General features: G+C 37.6%; 1 protein-coding gene across 4 annotated transcripts in view; it reads right to left on the bottom strand.

Annotated features, from left to right (window-relative positions):
• Positions 1-21802, bottom strand: part of LOC125273372 (potassium voltage-gated channel subfamily KQT member 2) — a 63917-nt gene that overhangs the window by 29934 nt on the left and 12181 nt on the right. For all 4 annotated transcript variants that reach the window (XM_048198647.1, XM_048198644.1, XM_048198646.1 and 1 more), the window contains exons 2-4: positions 14044-14134; positions 13822-13948; positions 3185-3360 (exon numbers count right to left, since the gene is read on the bottom strand). In XM_048198647.1, the coding sequence (XP_048054604.1) occupies positions 3185-3360; positions 13822-13948; positions 14044-14134 (394 nt within the window). The remainder of the gene's footprint in view (positions 1-3184; positions 3361-13821; positions 13949-14043; positions 14135-21802) is intronic.

Genomic DNA, 21802 nt, shown 5'->3' with positions numbered 1-21802 from the left:
TTGGGATGTTTTAACCCAGCGACTGGGAGGTTTTAACCCAGCGAATGGGAGGTTTTAACCCAGTGATTGGGATGTTTTAACCCAGTGATTGGGATGTTTTAACCCAGCGACTGGGAGGTTTTAACGCAGTGATTGGGATGTTTTAACCCAGTGATTGGGATGTTTTAACCCAGTGATTGGGATGTTTTAACCCAGCGAATGGGCTGTTTTAACCCAGTGACTGGGAGGTTTTAACCTAGCGAATGGGTTGTTTTAACCCAGTGACTGGGAGGTTTTAACCTAGCGAATGGGTTGTTTTAACCCAGTGATTGGGATGTTTTAACCCAGCGACTGGGAGGTTTTAACGCAGTGATTGGGAGGTTTTAACCTAGCGAATGGGTTGTTTTAACCCAGTGACTGGGAGGTTTTAACCTAGCGAATGGGTTGTTTTAACCCAGTGATTGGGATGTTTTAACCTAGCGAATGGGTTGTTTTAACCCAGTGATTGGGATGTTTTAACCCAGCGAATGGGAGGTTTTAACCCAGTGATTGGGATGTTTTAACCCAGCGATTAGGATGTTTTAACCCAGCGATTGGGTTGTTTTAACCCAGCGACTGGGAGGTTTTAACCCAGCGATTAGGATGTTTTAACCCAGCGATTGGGTTGTTTTAACCCAGCGACTGGGAGGTTTTAACCCAGCGATTGGGATGTTTTAACCCAGAGATTGGGATGTTTTAACCCAGCGATTGGGTTTTTTTTCACCCAGAGAATGGGATGATTTAATCCAGCGACTGGGAGGTTTTAACCCAGCGACTGGGAGGTTTTAACCCAGCGATTGGGATGTTTAACCCAGAGATTGGGATGTTTTAACCCAGCGATTGGGAGGTTTTAACCCAGCGATTGGGATGTTTTAACCCAGCGAATGGGAGGTTTTAACCCAGTGATTGGGATGTTTTAAGCCAGCGATTGGGTTTGTTTCACTCAGAGAATGGGATGATTTAACCCAGCAATTGGGATGTTTTAACCCAGCGACTGGGAGGTTTTAACCCAGCGAATGGGAGGTTTTAACCCAGCGATTGGGATGTTTTAACCCAACGATTGGGTTTGTTTCACTCAGAGAATGGGATGATTTAACCCAGTGATTGGGATGTTTTAACCCAGCGACTGGGAGGTTTTAACCCAGCGAATGGGAGGTTTTAACCCAGTGATTGGGATGTTTTAACCCAGTGATTGGGATGTTTTAACCCAGCGACTGGGAGGTTTTAACGCAGTGATTGGGATGTTTTAACCCAGTGATTGGGATGTTTTAACCCAGTGATTGGGATGTTTTAACCCAGCGAATGGGCTGTTTTAACCCAGTGACTGGGAGGTTTTAACCTAGCGAATGGGTTGTTTTAACCCAGTGACTGGGAGGTTTTAACCTAGCGAATGGGTTGTTTTAACCCAGTGATTGGGATGTTTTAACCCAGTGACTGGGAGGTTTTAACCTAGCGAATGGGTTGTTTTAACCCAGTGACTGGGAGGTTTTAACCTAGCGAATGGGTTGTTTTAACCCAGTGATTGGGATGTTTTAACCCAGCGACTGGGAGGTTTTAACGCAGTGATTGGGAGGTTTTAACCCAGTGATTGGGATGTTTTAACCCAGCGAATGGGTTGTTTTAACCCAGTGACTGGGAGGTTTTAACCTAGCGAATGGGTTGTTTTAACCCAGTGACTGGGAGGTTTTAACCTAGCGAATGGGTTGTTTTAACCCAGTGATTGGGATGTTTTCCACCCAGAGAATGGGATGATTTAACCCAACAAATGGATTGATTGTTTAATGAATAATGTTCACCTTTTGATTATTATTGTTACCTCTAGTAATTATATGTCTGATTTTTAATTTCCAACCTATTTTGGGTTCATTTTAAGCAAGCAATACAGTAATTTTTAAACAATAGTTGGGTTAAATAAACTGCCCAGCACGTTGGGCAAACATTTAACCCAACCACTGGGTTAAAACAACTCAATCGCTGGGTTTTTCCATTTTCAACCCATCTTGAGTTGTTGTTCATTTTTTAGAGTGTGATGGGAACATTAGTGAAACATTCTTAGAACATTTTTGTTAGCTGGGGCTTTATTGCGCAGCTCAAAGTCTAAGTTCAAACACTTTTAACTCAGACCCAGTTTTACTCTAACATTTCACAGTATGATTCAAAGACATGTTGCATGGAAATTCAAAACTCTGCACATCTTGTTCCTGTCAGTTCTCAGTCTGCAGTCATGAGCCCTGCATTTACAGTACTAGTTTATTTCTTGCCAAGTCTATCGATCGCAACCCTCCAGCTGACACTTCATCAGGACGTCTCATTAAGCATCACCCCCACTTTGGCCTTTTCCTCCTCTCCTCACACGGAGCCAAAAGACGCTGTTCCACGACCTCTCAAATCCACTTTAACAACGAGCAGAACACGTTGGGCTTGACAAATGACACATGACAGAATAACTGCTGTGGATTCAATCCTCAGTTTCTGCACAGCAAAAAGCCTTGTGGAGATGCAACAAGAAAACCTCTCAAAATCATATTTGGTCCATTTGCCATTTTTCTTGAGGGCAACTGAAACAGGATTGATGACTATGCAGTTTAGAAATTGGGTTTATATAATGTTGATTCATGCTTCAGCTGCATTGTTTGAGGGCATCAAAAGACCTCAAAATATCTGTTTAAAAGTCAACAAAAAATGCATTTCCATAATGTGAGATATTTTTGCACATGAAGCTTAAAAAGAAAGCAATACATTAAGAATTATTTCTCTGGAATAACATGCACTGATGAATCTATGACAATAGACCAGGAATATGAACCAAGCAATTAATAGAGTCAATGTTGATTTCATGTTGACAACAAATGCATGGAATGACATTTACTATCTCTCCTGAAAGCACTGAAATTGCCTGATATGCATTTATTTCTAATGATTGTTGCAAAATCAGATGCATGAATTAAGTTAAAAGGCTGATTTGATAAGCATAACGAATTGCTTTCTCTAAAGCCAATAGACATTTATCACCATATATCTCTTCTGAAAGCCCAATAATGAATATTTCAAACAGAAAGTATTGCAACAAGAAGAATGACTGGCAAAATGAAATTTTTAAGAAGCAGCAAAAAATCATTTGTCTGGTTACTGAACAGTTTCAGACTTGTTTTCCGTGTTTAGTTACCTTGCTGTGAGCGTAGACGACAGATCCCAAGAGTTTCCAGGTTCCTCCACGGCGATCCATGCGGATCATCCGGAGAATCTGGAGGAATCGGAGACTCCTGATGGCGGAGGTGGCAAACACATTCCCCTGCGTTCCAGCGGCCAAAACCGAGATGGAGGCAATCAGGACCATGATGTCTGAGAAACACAACAAGTGACAATGTAAACTAATGCTGGGATCAAGCTAAATATACATAAAACATTCATGTGACAATGTAAATGTACATGTATTTGGCAAGGTGCACGCAGGCCACACATTTTATCTCTTTATACCATGGTCTGTCTGAATACTCAATTCTGATTGGCTGGAAGATGTGCAATAAGCCTGTTAACAAGCACGAAGATGATTGAAAAATTCCACAAACAGCATTACAGCTTCATATATTACTAACCAGATTGACTTCATTTCTGTCATTGATCTACAGAAGTTCTTACTGAGAATTAACAGAAGTTTAATGCTCATGTTTGTTTCATTTGAGGTCACCGTAATGGTGATTGGTATTACCATTAATTTGGCTCTTAACTCTCATAATACATTTGTGTTCATTGGCTGTTGTGATAGTGTGTTTGTCTAGCACATTTGCAGTAGTGATTAAAGCTGAAATGAGATTAGATGATGAGTTGTAATCCTTGTGGAATTACTGATGCAATTTGAAGAGATCACACTGTATTGCAGAAATCAGTTAAAAGATAAAACAATGTGTGATAGAAGAGCCAGATGACAACGTCGATTATCCTCCATTTGTTTTTCTTATCAAGTCATGTTTGATCTCGTGTCTCGTGGAGATCTTGAGTCTCCGTGAGATCTCGTGTCAGTGTGAAATCGTTCCTGCAATCAACAGGTGTGTGGTCTAGTGGTCCGGTCGAATCATCTAGTGTGTGTGTGTTCAGAGGATTATAATGCCTAAAATCGGTTGAAACTGTCTGTTTTAAAAATGGTTAAGATTTGAAAATCGTCTAGTGTGTCCTAAGCCTTACATAGAGTGTTTGGTTTTTTTTGATCATGTAGATGTAATGCAGTTAATTTCAACTTAAAAAGAGTCTGTTATAGAATGCATTGTGGCATGAAGCATGTCACCATTGTTGAGATTTATATGTCTGCATAAGAGGGTCTATGGTTGGAAAGATGCATAAGTCAACCCGAAGCTTTCACCTGCACACCCACTGAAGCTAAACAGGGTTGAGTCCAATCTATATCTGGATGGGAGACCATCTGAGAGACTGGGTAGCTGCCAGAAGAGGTGTTAGAGAGGCCTCTGGGTCTGATCAACCTGTGGCCTGAATGGGTCCTAATGCCCCAGTACAGTCGCAATAAGCTGTACTGTATAAAGGGTGTCACCCTGGTGTAAAATAGTCCCTACAGCACATCACATATCGCCCAACGCCCCAGTACAGTCGCCATAAACTGTATAAAGGGTTAATATAAACCCCAGAAAAAAGGGGTGTAACCCTGGGGCAAAAACATTCCCTACATTACATCACATACCATGCAGGTAGTTAGTTAGTTTCACGTCACAAACGATATAGTACTTTAATTAGATCTTATAATTTACATGGAAGCAAATATCTCATTTGCTCATCAAGACAGAATCAAAAATATTCAAAAATACAGAAAAACAGTAATATTGTGAAATATTACAATTTAAAATAATGGTTTTCTATTTTAATATACTTTAAATATTAAAATAATTAATCATATTAAAATAATTAATATTACTTATTTCTGTGATGCAAAGCTGAATTTTCAGCATCATAACTCCAGTCTTCAGTGTCACATGATCCTTCAGAAATCATTGAAACTGACTGCTATTGAGATGACTGTCACTGAAATCTCATAAAGGAACAAAACCGTCCGTCATTGAAATCTTGTAAAGGAACAAAACCGCCCGTCACTGAAATCTCGTAAAGGAACAAAACCGACAGTCACTGAAATCTCGTAAAGGAACAAAACCGACAGTCATCGAAAACTCGTAAAGGAACAAAACCGTCCGTCATTGAAATCTCGTAAAGGAACAAAACCGACCGTCACTGAAATCTCGTAAAGAAACAAAACCGACCGTCACTGAAAACTCGTAAAGGAACAAAACCAACAGTCACTGAAATCTCGTAAAAGAACAAAACCGACCATCACTGAAATCTCGTAAAGGAACAAAACCGATTGTCACTGAAATCTCGTAAAGGAACAAAACCGATTGTCACTGAAATCTCGTAAAGGAACAAAACCGATTGTCACTGAAATCTCGTAAAAGAACAAAACCGACCATCACTGAAATCTCGTAAAGGAACAAAACCAACAGTCACTGAAATCTCGTAAAAGAACAAAACCGACCGTCACTGAAATCTCGTAAAGGAACAAAACCGATTGTCACTGAAATCTCGTAAAGGAACAAAACCGATTGTCACTGAAATCTCGTAAAAGAACAAAACCGACCATCACTGAAATCTCGTAAAGGAACAAAACCGATTGTCACTGAAATCTCGTAAAAGAACAAAACCGATTGTCACTGAAATCTCGTAAAAGAACAAAACTGACCGTCGCTGAAATCTCGTAAAGGAACAAAACCGATTGTCACTGAAATCTCGTAAAAGAACAAAATCGACCGTCATTGAAATCTCGTAAAGGAACAAAACCGACCGTCACTGAAATCTCGTAAAAGAACAAAACCGACCGTCACTGAAATCTCGTAAAGGAACAAAACCGATTGTCACTGAAATCTCGTAAAGGAACAAAACCGATTGTCACTGAAATCTCGTAAAAGAACAAAACCGACCATCACTGAAATCTCGTAAAGGAACAAAACCGATTGTCACTGAAATCTCGTAAAAGAACAAAACCGACCATCACTGAAATTTCGTAAAGGAACAAAACCGACCGTCACTGAAATCTCGTAAAGGAACAAAACCGATTGTCACTGAAATCTCGTAAAAGAACAAAACTGACCGTCACTGAAATCTCGTAAAGGAACAAAACCGATTGTCACTGAAATCTCGTAAAAGAACAAAATCTACCGTCATTGAAATCTCGTAAAGGAACAAAACCGACCGTCACTGAAATCTCGTAAAGGAACAAAACCGACCGTTACTGAAATCTCGTACAAGAACAAAATCGACCGTCACTGAAATCTCGTAAAGGAACAAAACCGACCGTTACTGAAATCTCGTAAAAGAACAAAATCGACCGTCATTGAAATCTCGTAAAGGAACAAAACCGACCGTCACTGAAATCTCGTAAAGGAACAAAACCGACCGTCATTGAAATCTCGTAAAGGAACAAAACTGACCGTTACTGAAATCCCGTAAAGGTACAAAACTGACCATCACTGAAATCTCGTAAAAGAACAAAACTGACCGTCACTGAAATCTCGTAAAGGAACAAAACCGACCGTCATTGAAATCTCGTAAAGGAACAAAACTGACCGTTACTGAAATCCCGTAAAGGTACAAAACTGACCATCACTGAAATCCGGTAAAGGAACAAAACCGTCAGTCATTGAAATCTCGTAAAAGAACAAAACTGACCATCATTGAAATCTTGTAATGAAACAAAACCGACCGTCACTGAAATCTCATAATGAAACAAAACCAACCGTCATTGAAATCTCGTAAAGGAACAAAACCGACCGTCACTGAAATCTCGTAAAGAAACAAAACCGACCGTGACTGAAAATTCGTAAAAGAACAAAACCGACCGTCATTGAAATCTCATAAAGAAACAAAACTGACCGTGACTGAAATCTCGTAAAGAAACAAAACCGACCGTGACTGAAAATTCGTAAAAGAACAAAACCGACCGTCATTGAAATCCCGTAAAGGAACAAAACCGACCGTGACTGAAATCTCGTAAAGGAACAAAACCGACCGTCACTGAAATCTCGTAAAGGAACAAAACCGACCGTCACTGAAATCTCGTAAAGGAACAAAACCGACCGTGACTGAAATCTCGTAAAGGAACAAAACCGACCGTCACTGAAATCTCGTAAAGGAACAAAACCGACCGTGACTGAAATCTCGTAAAGGAACAAAACCGACCGTCACTGAAATCTCATAAAGGAACAAACCCTCATAAAGGAACAAAACCGACCGTCACTGAAATCTCGTAAAAGAACAAAACCGACCGTCACTGAAATCTCGTAAAAGAACAAAACCGACCGTCACTGAAATCTCGTAAAGAAACAAAACCGACCGTGACTGAAAATTCGTAAAAGAACAAAACCGACCGTCATTGAAATCTCGTAAAGAAACAAAACCGACCGTCATTGAAATCTCGTAAAGAAACAAAACCGACCGTGACTGAAAATTCGTAAAAGAACAAAACCGACCGTCATTGAAATCTCGTAAAGAAACAAAACCGACCGTCATTGAAATCTCGTAAAGAAACAAAACCGACCGTGACTGAAAATTCGTAAAAGAACAAAACCGACCGTCACTGAAATCTCATAAAGGAACAAAACCGACCGTCACTGAAATCTCATAAAGGAACAAAACCGACCGTCACTGAAATCTCATAAAGGAACAAAACCGACCGTCACTGAAATCTCGTAAAAGAACAAAATCGACCGTCATTGAAATCTCGTAAAGGAACAAAACCGACCGTCATTGAAATCTCGTAAAGGAACAAAACCGACCGTCACTGAAATCTCGTAAAAGAACAAAACCGACCGTCACTGAAATCTCGTAAAGGAACAAAACCAACAGTCACTGAAATCTCGTAAAAGAACAAAACCGACCATCACTGAAATCTCGTAAAGGAACAAAACCGATTGTCACTGAAATCTCGTAAAGGAACAAAACCGATTGTCACTGAAATCTCGTAAAGGAACAAAACCGATTTTCACTGAAATCTCGTAAAAGAACAAAACCGACCATCACTGAAATCTCGTAAAGGAACAAAACCAACAGTCACTGAAATCTCGTAAAAGAACAAAACCGACCGTCACTGAAATCTCGTAAAGGAACAAAACCGATTGTCACTGAAATCTCGTAAAGGAACAAAACCGATTGTCACTGAAATCTCGTAAAAGAACAAAACCGACCATCACTGAAATCTCGTAAAGGAACAAAACCGATTGTCACTGAAATCTCGTAAAAGAACAAAACCGATTGTCACTGAAATCTCGTAAAAGAACAAAACTGACCGTCGCTGAAATCTCGTAAAGGAACAAAACCGATTGTCACTGAAATCTCGTAAAAGAACAAAATCGACCGTCATTGAAATCTCGTAAAGGAACAAAACCGACCGTCACTGAAATCTCGTAAAAGAACAAAACCGACCGTCACTGAAATCTCGTAAAGGAACAAAACCGATTGTCACTGAAATCTCGTAAAGGAACAAAACCGATTGTCACTGAAATCTCGTAAAAGAACAAAACCGACCATCACTGAAATCTCGTAAAGGAACAAAACCGATTGTCACTGAAATCTCGTAAAAGAACAAAACCGACCATCACTGAAATTTCGTAAAGGAACAAAACCGACCGTCACTGAAATCTCGTAAAGGAACAAAACCGATTGTCACTGAAATCTCGTAAAAGAACAAAACTGACCGTCACTGAAATCTCGTAAAGGAACAAAACCGATTGTCACTGAAATCTCGTAAAAGAACAAAATCTACCGTCATTGAAATCTCGTAAAGGAACAAAACCGACCGTCACTGAAATCTCGTAAAGGAACAAAACCGACCGTTACTGAAATCTCGTACAAGAACAAAATCGACCGTCACTGAAATCTCGTAAAGGAACAAAACCGACCGTTACTGAAATCTCGTAAAAGAACAAAATCGACCGTCATTGAAATCTCGTAAAGGAACAAAACCGACCGTCACTGAAATCTCGTAAAGGAACAAAACCGACCGTCATTGAAATCTCGTAAAGGAACAAAACTGACCGTTACTGAAATCCCGTAAAGGTACAAAACTGACCATCACTGAAATCTCGTAAAAGAACAAAACTGACCGTCACTGAAATCTCGTAAAGGAACAAAACCGACCGTCATTGAAATCTCGTAAAGGAACAAAACTGACCGTTACTGAAATCCCGTAAAGGTACAAAACTGACCATCACTGAAATCCGTAAAGGAACAAAACCGTCAGTCATTGAAATCTCGTAAAAGAACAAAACTGACCATCATTGAAATCTTGTAATGAAACAAAACCGACCGTCACTGAAATCTCATAATGAAACAAAACCAACCGTCATTGAAATCTCGTAAAGGAACAAAACCGACCGTCACTGAAATCTCGTAAAGAAACAAAACCGACCGTGACTGAAAATTCGTAAAAGAACAAAACCGACCGTCATTGAAATCTCATAAAGAAACAAAACTGACCGTGACTGAAATCTCGTAAAGAAACAAAACCGACCGTGACTGAAAATTCGTAAAAGAACAAAACCGACCGTCATTGAAATCCCGTAAAGGAACAAAACCGACCGTGACTGAAATCTCGTAAAGGAACAAAACCGACCGTCACTGAAATCTCGTAAAGGAACAAAACCGACCGTCACTGAAATCTCGTAAAGGAACAAAACCGACCGTGACTGAAATCTCGTAAAGGAACAAAACCGACCGTCACTGAAATCTCGTAAAGGAACAAAACCGACCGTGACTGAAATCTCGTAAAGGAACAAAACCGACCGTCACTGAAATCTCATAAAGGAACAAACCCTCATAAAGGAACAAAACCGACCGTCACTGAAATCTCGTAAAAGAACAAAACCGACCGTCACTGAAATCTCGTAAAAGAACAAAACCGACCGTCACTGAAATCTCGTAAAGAAACAAAACCGACCGTGACTGAAAATTCGTAAAAGAACAAAACCGACCGTCATTGAAATCTCGTAAAGAAACAAAACCGACCGTCATTGAAATCTCGTAAAGAAACAAAACCGACCGTGACTGAAAATTCGTAAAAGAACAAAACCGACCGTCACTGAAATCTCATAAAGGAACAAAACCGACCGTCACTGAAATCTCATAAAGGAACAAAACCGACCGTCACTGAAATCTCATAAAGGAACAAAACCGACCGTCACTGAAATCTCGTAAAAGAACAAAATCGACCGTCATTGAAATCTCGTAAAGGAACAAAACCGACCGTCATTGAAATCTCGTAAAGGAACAAAACCGACCGTCACTGAAATCTCGTAAAAGAACAAAACCGACCGTCACTGAAATCTCGTAAAGGAACAAAACCGACCGTCACTGAAATCTCGTAAAGGAACAAAACCGACCGTTACTGAAATCTCGTAAAAGAACAAAATCGACCGTCATTGAAATCTCGTAAAGGAACAAAACCGACCGTCACTGAAATCTCGTAAAAGAACAAAACTGACCGTCACTGAAATCTCGTAAAGGAACAAAACTGACCGTTACTGAAATCCCGTAAAGGTACAAAACTGACCATCACTGAAATCTCGTAAAAGAACAAAACTGACCGTCACTGAAATCTCGTAAAGGAACAAAACCGACCGTCATTGAAATCTCGTAAAGGAACAAAACTGACCGTTACTGAAATCCCGTAAAGGTACAAAACCGACCGTCACTGAAATCTCGTAAAGGAACAAAACCGACCGTCACTGAAATCTCGTAAAGGAACAAAACCGACCGTTACTGAAATCTCGTAAAAGAACAAAATCGACCGTCACTGAAATCTCGTAAAAGAACAAAACCGACCGTCACTGAAATCTCGTAAAGGAACAAAACCGACCGTCACTGAAATCTCGTAAAGGAACAAAACCGACCGTTACTGAAATCTCGTAAAAGAACAAAATCGACCGTCATTGAAATCTCGTAAAGGAACAAAACCGACCGTCACTGAAATCTCGTAAAAGAACAAAACTGACCGTCACTGAAATCTCGTAAAGGAACAAAACTGACCGTTACTGAAATCCCGTAAAGGTACAAAACTGACCATCACTGAAATCTCGTAAAAGAACAAAACTGACCGTCACTGAAATCTCGTAAAGGAACAAAACCGACCGTCATTGAAATCTCGTAAAGGAACAAAACTGACCGTTACTGAAATCCCGTAAAGGTACAAAACCGACCGTCACTGAAATCTCGTAAAGGAACAAAACCGACCGTCACTGAAATCTCGTAAAGGAACAAAACCGACCGTTACTGAAATCTCGTAAAAGAACAAAATCGACCGTCATTGAAATCTCGTAAAGGAACAAAACCGACCGTCACTGAAATCTCGTAAAAGAACAAAACTGACCGTCACTGAAATCTCGTAAAGGAACAAAACCGACCGTCATTGAAATCTCGTAAAGGAACAAAACTGACCGTCACTGAAATCTCGTAAAAGAACAAAACTGACCGTCATTGAAATCTCGTAAAGGAACAAAACCGTCCGTCACTGAAATCTCATAAAGGAACAAACCCTCATAAAGGAACAAAACCGACCGTCACTGAAATCTCGTAAAAGAACAAAACCGACCGTCACTGAAATCTCGTAAAAGAACAAAACCGACCGTCACTGAAATCTCGTAAAGAAACAAAACCGACCGTGACTGAAATCTCGTAAAGGAACAAAACCGACCGTCACTGAAATCTCATAAAGGAACAAACCCTCATAAAGGAACAAAACCGACCGTCACTGAAATCTCGTAAAAGAACAAAACCGACCGTCACTGAAATCTCGTAAAAGAACAAAACCGACCGTCACTGAAATCTCGTAAAGAAACAAAACCGACCGTGACTGAAAATTCGTAAAAGAACAAAACCGACCGTCATTGAAATCTCGTAAAGAAACAAAACCGACCGTCATTGAAATCTCGTAAAGAAACAAAACCGACCGTGACTGAAAATTCGTAAAAGAACAAAACCGACCGTCATTGAAATCTCGTAAAGAAACAAAACCGACCGTCATTGAAATCTCGTAAAGAAACAAAACCGACCGTGACTGAAAATTCGTAAAAGAACAAAACCGACCGTCACTGAAATCTCATAAAGGAACAAAACCGACCGTCACTGAAATCTCATAAAGGAACAAAACCGACCGTCACTGAAATCTCATAAAGGAACAAAACCGACCGTCACTGAAATCTCGTAAAGGAACAAAACCGACCGTTACTGAAATCTCGTAAAAGAACAAAATCGACCGTCATTGAAATCTCGTAAAGGAACAAAACCGACCGTCACTGAAATCTCGTAAAAGAACAAAACCGACCGTCACTGAAATCTCGTAAAGGAACAAAACCGACCGTCACTGAAATCTCGTAAAGGAACAAAACCGACCGTTACTGAAATCTCGTAAAAGAACAAAATCGACCGTCATTGAAATCTCGTAAAGGAACAAAACCGACCGTCACTGAAATCTCGTAAAAGAACAAAACTGACCGTCACTGAAATCTCGTAAAGGAACAAAACTGACCGTTACTGAAATCCCGTAAAGGTACAAAACTGACCATCACTGAAATCTCGTAAAAGAACAAAACTGACCGTCACTGAAATCTCGTAAAGGAACAAAACCGACCGTCATTGAAATCTCGTAAAGGAACAAAACTGACCGTTACTGAAATCCCGTAAAGGTACAAAACCGACCGTCACTGAAATCTCGTAAAGGAACAAAACCGACCGTCACTGAAATCTCGTAAAGGAACAAAACCGACCGTTACTGAAATCTCGTAAAAGAACAAAATCGACCGTCATTGAAATCTCGTAAAGGAACAAAACCGACCGTTACTGAAATCTCGTAAAGAAACAAAACCGACCGTCACTGAAATCTCGTAAAAGAACAAAACTGACCGTCACTGAAATCTCGTAAAGGAACAAAACCGACCGTCATTGAAATCTCGTAAAGGAACAAAACTGACCGTTACTGAAATCCCGTAAAGGTACAAAACCGACCGTCACTGAAATCTCGTAAAGGAACAAAACCGACCGTCACTGAAATCTCGTAAAGGAACAAAACCGACCGTTACTGAAATCTCGTAAAAGAACAAAATCGACCGTCATTGAAATCTCGTAAAGGAACAAAACCGACCGTTACTGAAATCTCGTAATGAAACAAAACCGACCGTCATTGAAATCCCGTAAAGGAACAAAACCGACAGTCATTGAAATCCCCTAAAGGAACAAAACCGACCGTCACTGAAATCTCATAATGAAACAAAACCAACCGTCATTGAAATCCCGTAAAGGAACAAAACCGACAGTCATTGAAATCTTGAAACAAAACAAATTGACTAAACAAAACTGACCATCACTGAAATTTTATAAAAACCAATCAGAAAAAAAAAAAAAAAAACACAAAACATTTTAAGATGACAAACAAACACGTCAAGAATCAGCACATGAGTCTCAACAATGGTGACAATCAAAAGTGTCATAGGTCACTGTCAATAGTACAAAACTCCCAGCATGCATCACAGCATGAATAAATTATGCAGCTGAATTGTCTTTTTATTTTCTTTAATTCTATTTGCTTTTATTGAAAAAATGGAGTTACTTTGAAACAATTTTCACACAGAAACTGCTAGTAAATTTCACAAATAATTACACAGAAACGATAAGTAACACATTGAATTAAACATGAAGTTTTGAAGTAAAAATGATTGTATTCCAATAACTTTAGTTTTATTTATAGCAAACTGGACTCACCGATAACACAAAAAGGTTTCCGGGCGAATTTGAGTCTTCCCCTCCATCCTCTGTATCGACAACAGCATCCTGCAGACCAGATCCTCACGATATATTCCACTCCGAAAACCACGATGGTTACAATTTCCTACAGACACACAGATAGACATCGAGTTACCATGATGACCGTGTGACACTGTGATCAAAGTACATGTGTTCATCAATATCTCTGATATTATATACCAGGATATAGAGGGCATCTTCAGAGCTCTTCTCATATTCTTTGATGGTGGAGAACACGGACAAAACCAGACAGGAGAAAACCAGCAGAAACCTGAAATGACAAGAGAAAAAAACAGTTTTCCTGATGTGCATTTGTGCAAAATAAGACCAGATGCACATATTTATAAAGCTGGTTTGATGAGCATAATGAATGGTTTTATCATGTTACACCTTTTAAGATGGAGTGTACTTGTGTAATCTGTCCTTCAAATGCCACATTAAAGTGGGTAATTGCATTGCTGACACTGTTTTTCTCACCATCTCTCTGTCAGCGTGAGCTCTGCTGCGGTTCCTCCACAAACTCAATAAGAATCCTGCAGGAAGTGCTGAGCTCGGCGCTAACAGCGCTACAGCCACAGACGTGAGTAATAGCGGGATATCAGGCTAGAGCTAACCCTCGCTACACATTACACTAACTATTTATTGACAGAAACATTAGCATTCTCATAACACAAGACCTCAGGCGGCCAATAAGACAGAGTAATGTGTTTTTACATTATCATCTCATGCAAGATACTCAAAAACACAGCTAGTTCACCTGCCATCTACTCTATAGAAAAAAGATAACCTTTAGAGAAAGTGGTTACACCATGAGCAATGACAAAATTATTATCTATTATTAATTTATAAAGCTGTGTAATGTACTGAGAAACGTTAGGTTGACCCAATTTCTTTTAGTGTGTCATAGCTGTTAAATTTAGGTAGATTTTACTCAAAACATGGGATGAAATTTATTTAGATTGTTTTTACAGAGAAGGCAAGTACTAAAATAACTAAAACTAATAAATGAAAAGTAATAAAATGTATTTAAAAAATGTATTTAATAAAACAATTTAAAACGTATTTAAAAAAAGTAATAAAATGTATTAAGCTAATAAAATGACAAAAACACAGCAAAATTACAAAAACTTTAATTAAATTTAAAATGGATACAGAAAATATAAAATAAAAAAACAGAAAATTAATATAAAATATTAAAAACAGTAAACTATTCGATCTAACGCAATTTCATTAGAAAAATAATAAATAATATAATTAAAATAAATAATTAAATAAAAATATACTGTAGTGTATATATATACATATAATTAATTTCAAATATATATATATATATATATTTGAAATTAATTATATAAAAAGGAAAAATAAATAATATAAACATATGCATACATATTATATGTGATATTTTATAAATATATTCAACAGATAAACAGTTAATTGTTATATCTAATGCAATTTCATTAGAAAACAAAAAATAGATAAAAATATACTGTAGTGTGTGTGCATATATATATATATATATATATATATATATATATATATGTATATATATTTATATATACACACACATGCACATATACATACATATATTATATATAATATTATATTGATAATAATAATAATATATATGTGATGTGTGTGTGTGTGTGTAGAAAGAAAGAAAGAAAGAAAGAAAGAAAAGAAAGAAAGTATGTTTATTTAGTATATTATTTTCACATATTTTAAGTACTTTGATCATCTTCGGTCATTAAATCTTGACTTGCAGTACAGATTCTTCTCTGTTTCTTGTCTTTACATCTCAACATGAGTCTGTTTGCACCAGAATGGTAATAGAGGAATCTCATTTTCTCTACAAGGTCACTTCATGGAAGGATGAAAAACTAATATTCACACAGATTTAGAAACCGTGATTGACAGTGATGACGCTGTACTGATGAAGACTCGACACTCTTGATTTCTGTTTTCACAGCAACATAATTTCACTCAGTAAAAAGCTGGATAAAAGAGTGAAGTAATCATTCCCAGCGGGAATGTAAAGTGTAATTGGACTTACGTTCAGCACCGCTGGCCAAGTGTGTAAAGCTACAGAGCGCAGACGACTCCTGAGCACTTCAGAGGAGTTTTCTGCCTCTTTAGGTCTATTTTTACACTCACAAACATCGTGATCAGCAGATTCTTCTAATGAATATCAAGGGGAACAAGAGCTGGACTGTTCGTGTTTAACCAGGATTAATTAGCTGGTGATTAGATGAATAGAACAAGCAAAAGCACACACACACACCGATACTATCATGTCTATAACTTCAAGCATATAAAACATTTCATTTGCATCTGTGCGGCTCGTGTTTCTGAATGCAGTCTGTCCAGCAGTCGTGTCCTCTGCAAACAGCCTCTGTCCAGTGGATTGGATGACAAGACTACAGCTCTAATTATAGATTATCGACCCCAAACTAAAACTCCACATCAATGCAGAGAAGAGCCGTCTCGCCCGCTCCTGCTGAGAACACGTGAGAGACGGGAATCTTTCCCCATATAGGATGCAAACGATTTTCCAGTGGAATCAAGCAGGCCTCCTGGTTCAGGCTCATCCTGCTGAGCGAGTTTAATGTGTGAGAGAAGCGGAAATGTAGGGAGGGATGCATTTTGCATTAAAAAAACATGTGACGTTCATCTACTCTACTGCAGTGTGAGATGGTCCTGTCATTGATTAGTCACTGATTACAAACACACACATGTGAATTTCTTAGATTCATGATTTCCTCATCCAAACTCACACGCTTTAGAAAACTAATAACACTCCTGATGGTTTTCTTGAGATAACTGAACAGCCCCTCACAGGAAGCTGCTGTATTTCCGTTCATTTACACTAATGCATTCACATCACGTGTCTTTCCTCATCTTCTCTTTTCATACTCTCTTGATTTACTCCTTCATCTGATTCACACTAAATCAGCAAGGCAGGATGGAGAAACCAAAGAGAGAAACTACTTGTACATTTCTTGGATGAAACAGCAGTGATTACAACACTGCAAGAAACAACATGGTTTTTGCCGTGTCATGCATTTTGAATATGAAATGTAAAGGGAGATTTTTATAACTTTAATCTTGATCATTTTTAATCATTTGTTAAGTATCAGGTTTTAAAGAAATCAGCATAATTTCCTCTGAAATCAGCATTTCTGAGCTCAGTCTAATTTAACGAGTTAAAATTCCAAACAAATTCCTGAATTTGAATTGATGTAGCAAACAGGATTCAGAATTACAATTTGAATTTTAAGTGGAAGCAAATGCAAAGAAAATCAAAGAAAAGTATGAAAGTTTGTTTCGGCCACTGAATAAAAAATAAAAAAGGTAATTGTGACTTTTTATCTCACACTTCCGACTTTATAACTCGCAATTCTGACTTTATAACTCGCAATTCAGACAATTTATATATTATAAATATCGCAATTTATATAAAGTCGGAATTGCGTGTTATAAAGTCAGAATTGCAAGATATAAAGTCAGAATTGCGAGTTATAAAGTCGGAATTACATGTTATAAAGTCGGAATTGCATGTTATAAAGTCGGAATTGCATGTTATAAAGTCGGAATTGCATGTTATAAAGTCAGAATTGCATGCTATAAAGTCAGAATTGCAAGATATAAAGTCAGAATTGCGAGTTATAAAGTCGGAATTGCGTGTTATGAAGTCAGAATTGCAAGATATAAAGTCAGAATTGCATGTTATAAAGTCGGAATTACATGTTATAAAGTCGGAATTGCATGTTATAAAGTCAGAAGTGCAAGATATAAAGTCAGAATTGCGAGTTATAAAGTCGCAATTGCAAGATATAAAGTCGGAATTGCATGTTATAAAGTCGGAATTACATGTTATAAAGTCGGAATTGCATGTTATAAAGTCGGAATTACATGTTATAAAGTTGGAATTACATGTTATATAGTCGGAATTGCATGTTACAAAGTCAGAATTGCGTGTTACAAAGTCAGAATTGCGTGTTATGAAGTCGGAATTGCGTGTTATAAAGTCGGAATTGCGTGTTATAAAGTCGGAATTGCATGTTATAAAGTCGGAATTGCATGTTATAAAGTCGGAATTGCATGTTATGAAGTCAGAATTGCATGTTATAAAGTTGGAATTGCATGTTATAAAGTCAGAATTGCATGTTATGAAGTCAGAATTGCATGTTATAAAGTTGGAATTGCATATTATAAAGTCGGAATTGTGTGTTATGAAGTCGGAATTGCAAGATATAAAGTCGGAATTGCATGTTATAAAGTCGGAATTACATGTTATAAAGTCGGAATTGCATGTTATGAAGTCGGAATTGCATGTTATAAAGTTGGAATTGTGTGATATAAAGTCAGAATTGCATGTTATAAAGTCGGAATTGCAAGATATAAAGTCAGAATTACATGTTATAAAGTTGGAATTGCATATTATAAAGTCGGAATTGTGTGTTACAAAGTCAGAATTGCATATTATAAAGTCGGAATTACATGTTATAAAGTTGGAATTGCATATTATAAAGTCGGAATTGTGTGTTATGAAGTCAGAATTGCAAGATATAAAGTCGGAATTGCATGTTATAAAGTTGGAATTACATGTTATAAAGTTGGAATTGCATATTATAAAGTCGGAATTGCGTGTTATGAAGTCAGAATTGCAAGATATAAAGTCGGAATTGCATGTTATAAAGTTGGAATTACATGTTATAAAGTCGGAATTGCATGTTATAAAGTCGGAATTACATGTTATAAAGTTGGAATTGCATATTATAAAGTCGGAATTGCGTGTTATGAAGTCAGAATTGCAAGATATAAAGTCGGAATTGCATGTTATAAAGTTGGAATTACATGTTATAAAGTTGGAATTGCATATTATAAAGTCGGAATTGCGTGTTATGAAGTCAGAATTGCAAGATATAAAGTCGGAATTGCATGTTATAAAGTTGGAATTACATGTTATAAAGTCGGAATTGCATGTTATAAAGTCGGAATTACATGTTATAAAGTTGGAATTGCATATTATAAAGTCGGAATTGCGTGTTATGAAGTCAGAATTGCAAGATATAAAGTCGGAATTGCATGTTATAAAGTTGGAATTACATGTTATAAAGTTGGAATTGCATGTTATAAAGTCGGAATTACATATTATAAAGTCAGAATTGCATGTTATAAAGTCGGAATTGCATGTTATAAAGTCGGAATTGCATGTTATGAAGTCAGAATTGCATATTATAAAGTTGGAATTGCATGTTATAAAGTCAGAATTGCATGTTATGAAGTCAGAATTGCAAGATATAAAGTCGGAATTGCATGTTATAAAGTCGGAATTACATGTTATAAAGTCAGAATTGCATGTTATGAAGTCAGAATTGCATGTTATAAAGTTAGAATTGTGTGATATAAAGTTGGAATTGCATATTATAAAGTCGGAATTACATGTTATAAAGTTGGAATTACATGTTATATAGTCGGAATTGCATGTTACAAAGTCAGAATTGCGTGTTACAAAGTCAGAATTGCGTGTTATGAAGTCAGAATTGCGTGTTATAAAGTTAGAATTGCGTGTTATAAAGTCGGAATTGCATGTTATAAAGTCGGAATTGCATGTTATAAAGTCAGAATTGCATGTTATGAAGTCAGAATTGCATGTTATAAAGTTGGAATTGCATGTTATAAAGTCAGAATTGCATGTTATGAAGTCAGAATTGCATGTTATAAAGTTGGAATTGTGTGATATAAAGTTGGAATTGCATATTATAAAGTCGGAATTGCATGTTATGAAGTCAGAATTGCAAGATATAAAGTCGGAATTGCATGTTATAAAGTCGGAATTACATGTTATAAAGTCGGAATTGCATGTTATAAAGTTGGAATTGTGTGATATAAAGTCAGAATTGCATGTTATAAAGTCGGAATTGCAAGATATAAAGTCAGAATTACATGTTATAAAGTTGGAATTGCATATTATAAAGTCGGAATTGTGTGTTACAAAGTCAGAATTGCATATTATAAAGTCGGAATTACATGTTATAAAGTTGGAATTGCATATTATAAAGTCGGAATTACATGTTATAAAGTCGGAATAGCATGCTATAAAGTCAGAATTGCGAGTTATAAAGTCGGAATTACATGTTATAAAGTCGGAATTGCATGTTATAAAGTCGGAATAGCATGCTATAAAGTCAGAATTGCGAGTTATAAAGTCGGAATTACATGTTATAAAGTCGGAATTGCATGTTATAAAGTCGGAATTGCAAGATATAAAGTCAGAATTGTGTGTTATAAAGTTGAAATTGTGTGATATAAAGTCAGAATTGCGTGAGAAAAAGTCACAATTACCTTTTTTATTTTTTATTTAGTGATGAAAAGAAGCTTCCATAGAAAAGCACTTGCAAAGCAAAGATAGATAGATAGATAGATAGATAGATAGATAGATAGATAGATAGATAGATTTACTCATTTAGGAGAGAAAATGATGCTGGTTTCTCTCCATCTATGACACACATACACACACACACACACACACACACACACACACACACACACACACACACACTCACTCACTCATACATTAGCGCGCTCATTAAACCTCCAGCGTTAATGTTTCTTTTCTAATTTACAGTTTGATTCTCGAGTCGTTGCTCTGACGCTCCCTGAGCTTCTGCTCACCTGATTACAGTAATTACAGCTATGAGACTAATGACGTGCAGCTTCACAACCCTCTGAAGACCTCCTGCTGACAGTGACGGACACGACAAATATAATCAAATATGAACCTTCCTCAAACTGAACGACGAGCTGAAACAGTCGAGTGGAGCAGATCCGACAGGAATGAAGATTTCAGAAACAAGAGAAACAAGATAAGAGTAATAAAGTGATTTAAAGAGTCTTGATAAGTGTTTCCTTCAGCGTTTTACATGTGATTACACGGCTTAAAGCACAATCAATGAAGAACCTGCAGCAATATTCACTCAAAGATCTGCTGTTTGAACTACTCAGAAGTTAAAACTTAGATTTGAGGTTTTATTTCATTCAAAATCTAAAACTTCTCTTGTGAAATAAATGTGTAATCTGCAGGAAGATCTAAACTGAACAGCGTGACCACCATGAGCAATCAATGGCGTCACAGGTGCATTTCCACCTACTCGTGACCCTCTCAAACACACACACACACACACCGGCCATAACCGGCTCTCTGGAAATGAACCAGTGTGTGCGTGTGTGTGACAGTGATTGAAAACACACTAATAACACATGACGTCTCTCATTACTACAGTCTTTCTGAAGTGTGAAGGTGGTTAGAGAGGCATGTGACATGAGCTCACCGCTGCTGTCTTAAAGTGACAGTGCACCTGTACATGATCGTTCTGACATCATTTACTCAGAGCAATGAAGAATGAATGCATTTAAGAAAAGCATACAAGCCTCATGCGACATTAAGTACTTTAAAGATATTTCATGATATTTACAGTCATTTTTTAGAGTTTAACAGTGTTATGCACGATGCAAAGAGCAGCAGGTACATCCTGATAAACATCTACTTGTGTTGCACTGATGAAAGAAAGTCATACAGATTTGGGCAGTGAGTTCTGCTGTTTTAGGTGATCTGTTCCTCTCATCGGACGGTGTGTGTGTGTGTGTGTGTGTGTGTGTGTGTGTTCAGTAAGACTATAAAACAGAAGCGGGAGGCTGAAGGTCATGAGAGTTTTTCGGTTGGCCGAGCTGTCAAAACTCTTTCTCTGCTGTAAAGAGAGAGAGAGAGAGAGACAGATGGACACCAGTGAAGAGGACGAGTGCACGGGACAGAGAGAGAGAGAACATGAATACATGACTAGTGCTTTACCACAGTCATGTCACACACACACACACACACACACACTTTGAAAATTGTGGTCATCATCTAAGACAAATTGCTTATAATTCATTACAT

The sequence above is a fragment of the Megalobrama amblycephala genome, linkage group LG8, assembly GCF_018812025.1.
Source record: "Megalobrama amblycephala isolate DHTTF-2021 linkage group LG8, ASM1881202v1, whole genome shotgun sequence".
In the NCBI taxonomy this organism is placed as follows: Eukaryota; Metazoa; Chordata; class Actinopteri; order Cypriniformes; family Xenocyprididae; genus Megalobrama; species Megalobrama amblycephala.
This window is presented reverse-complemented; position numbering and strand designations above follow the sequence as displayed.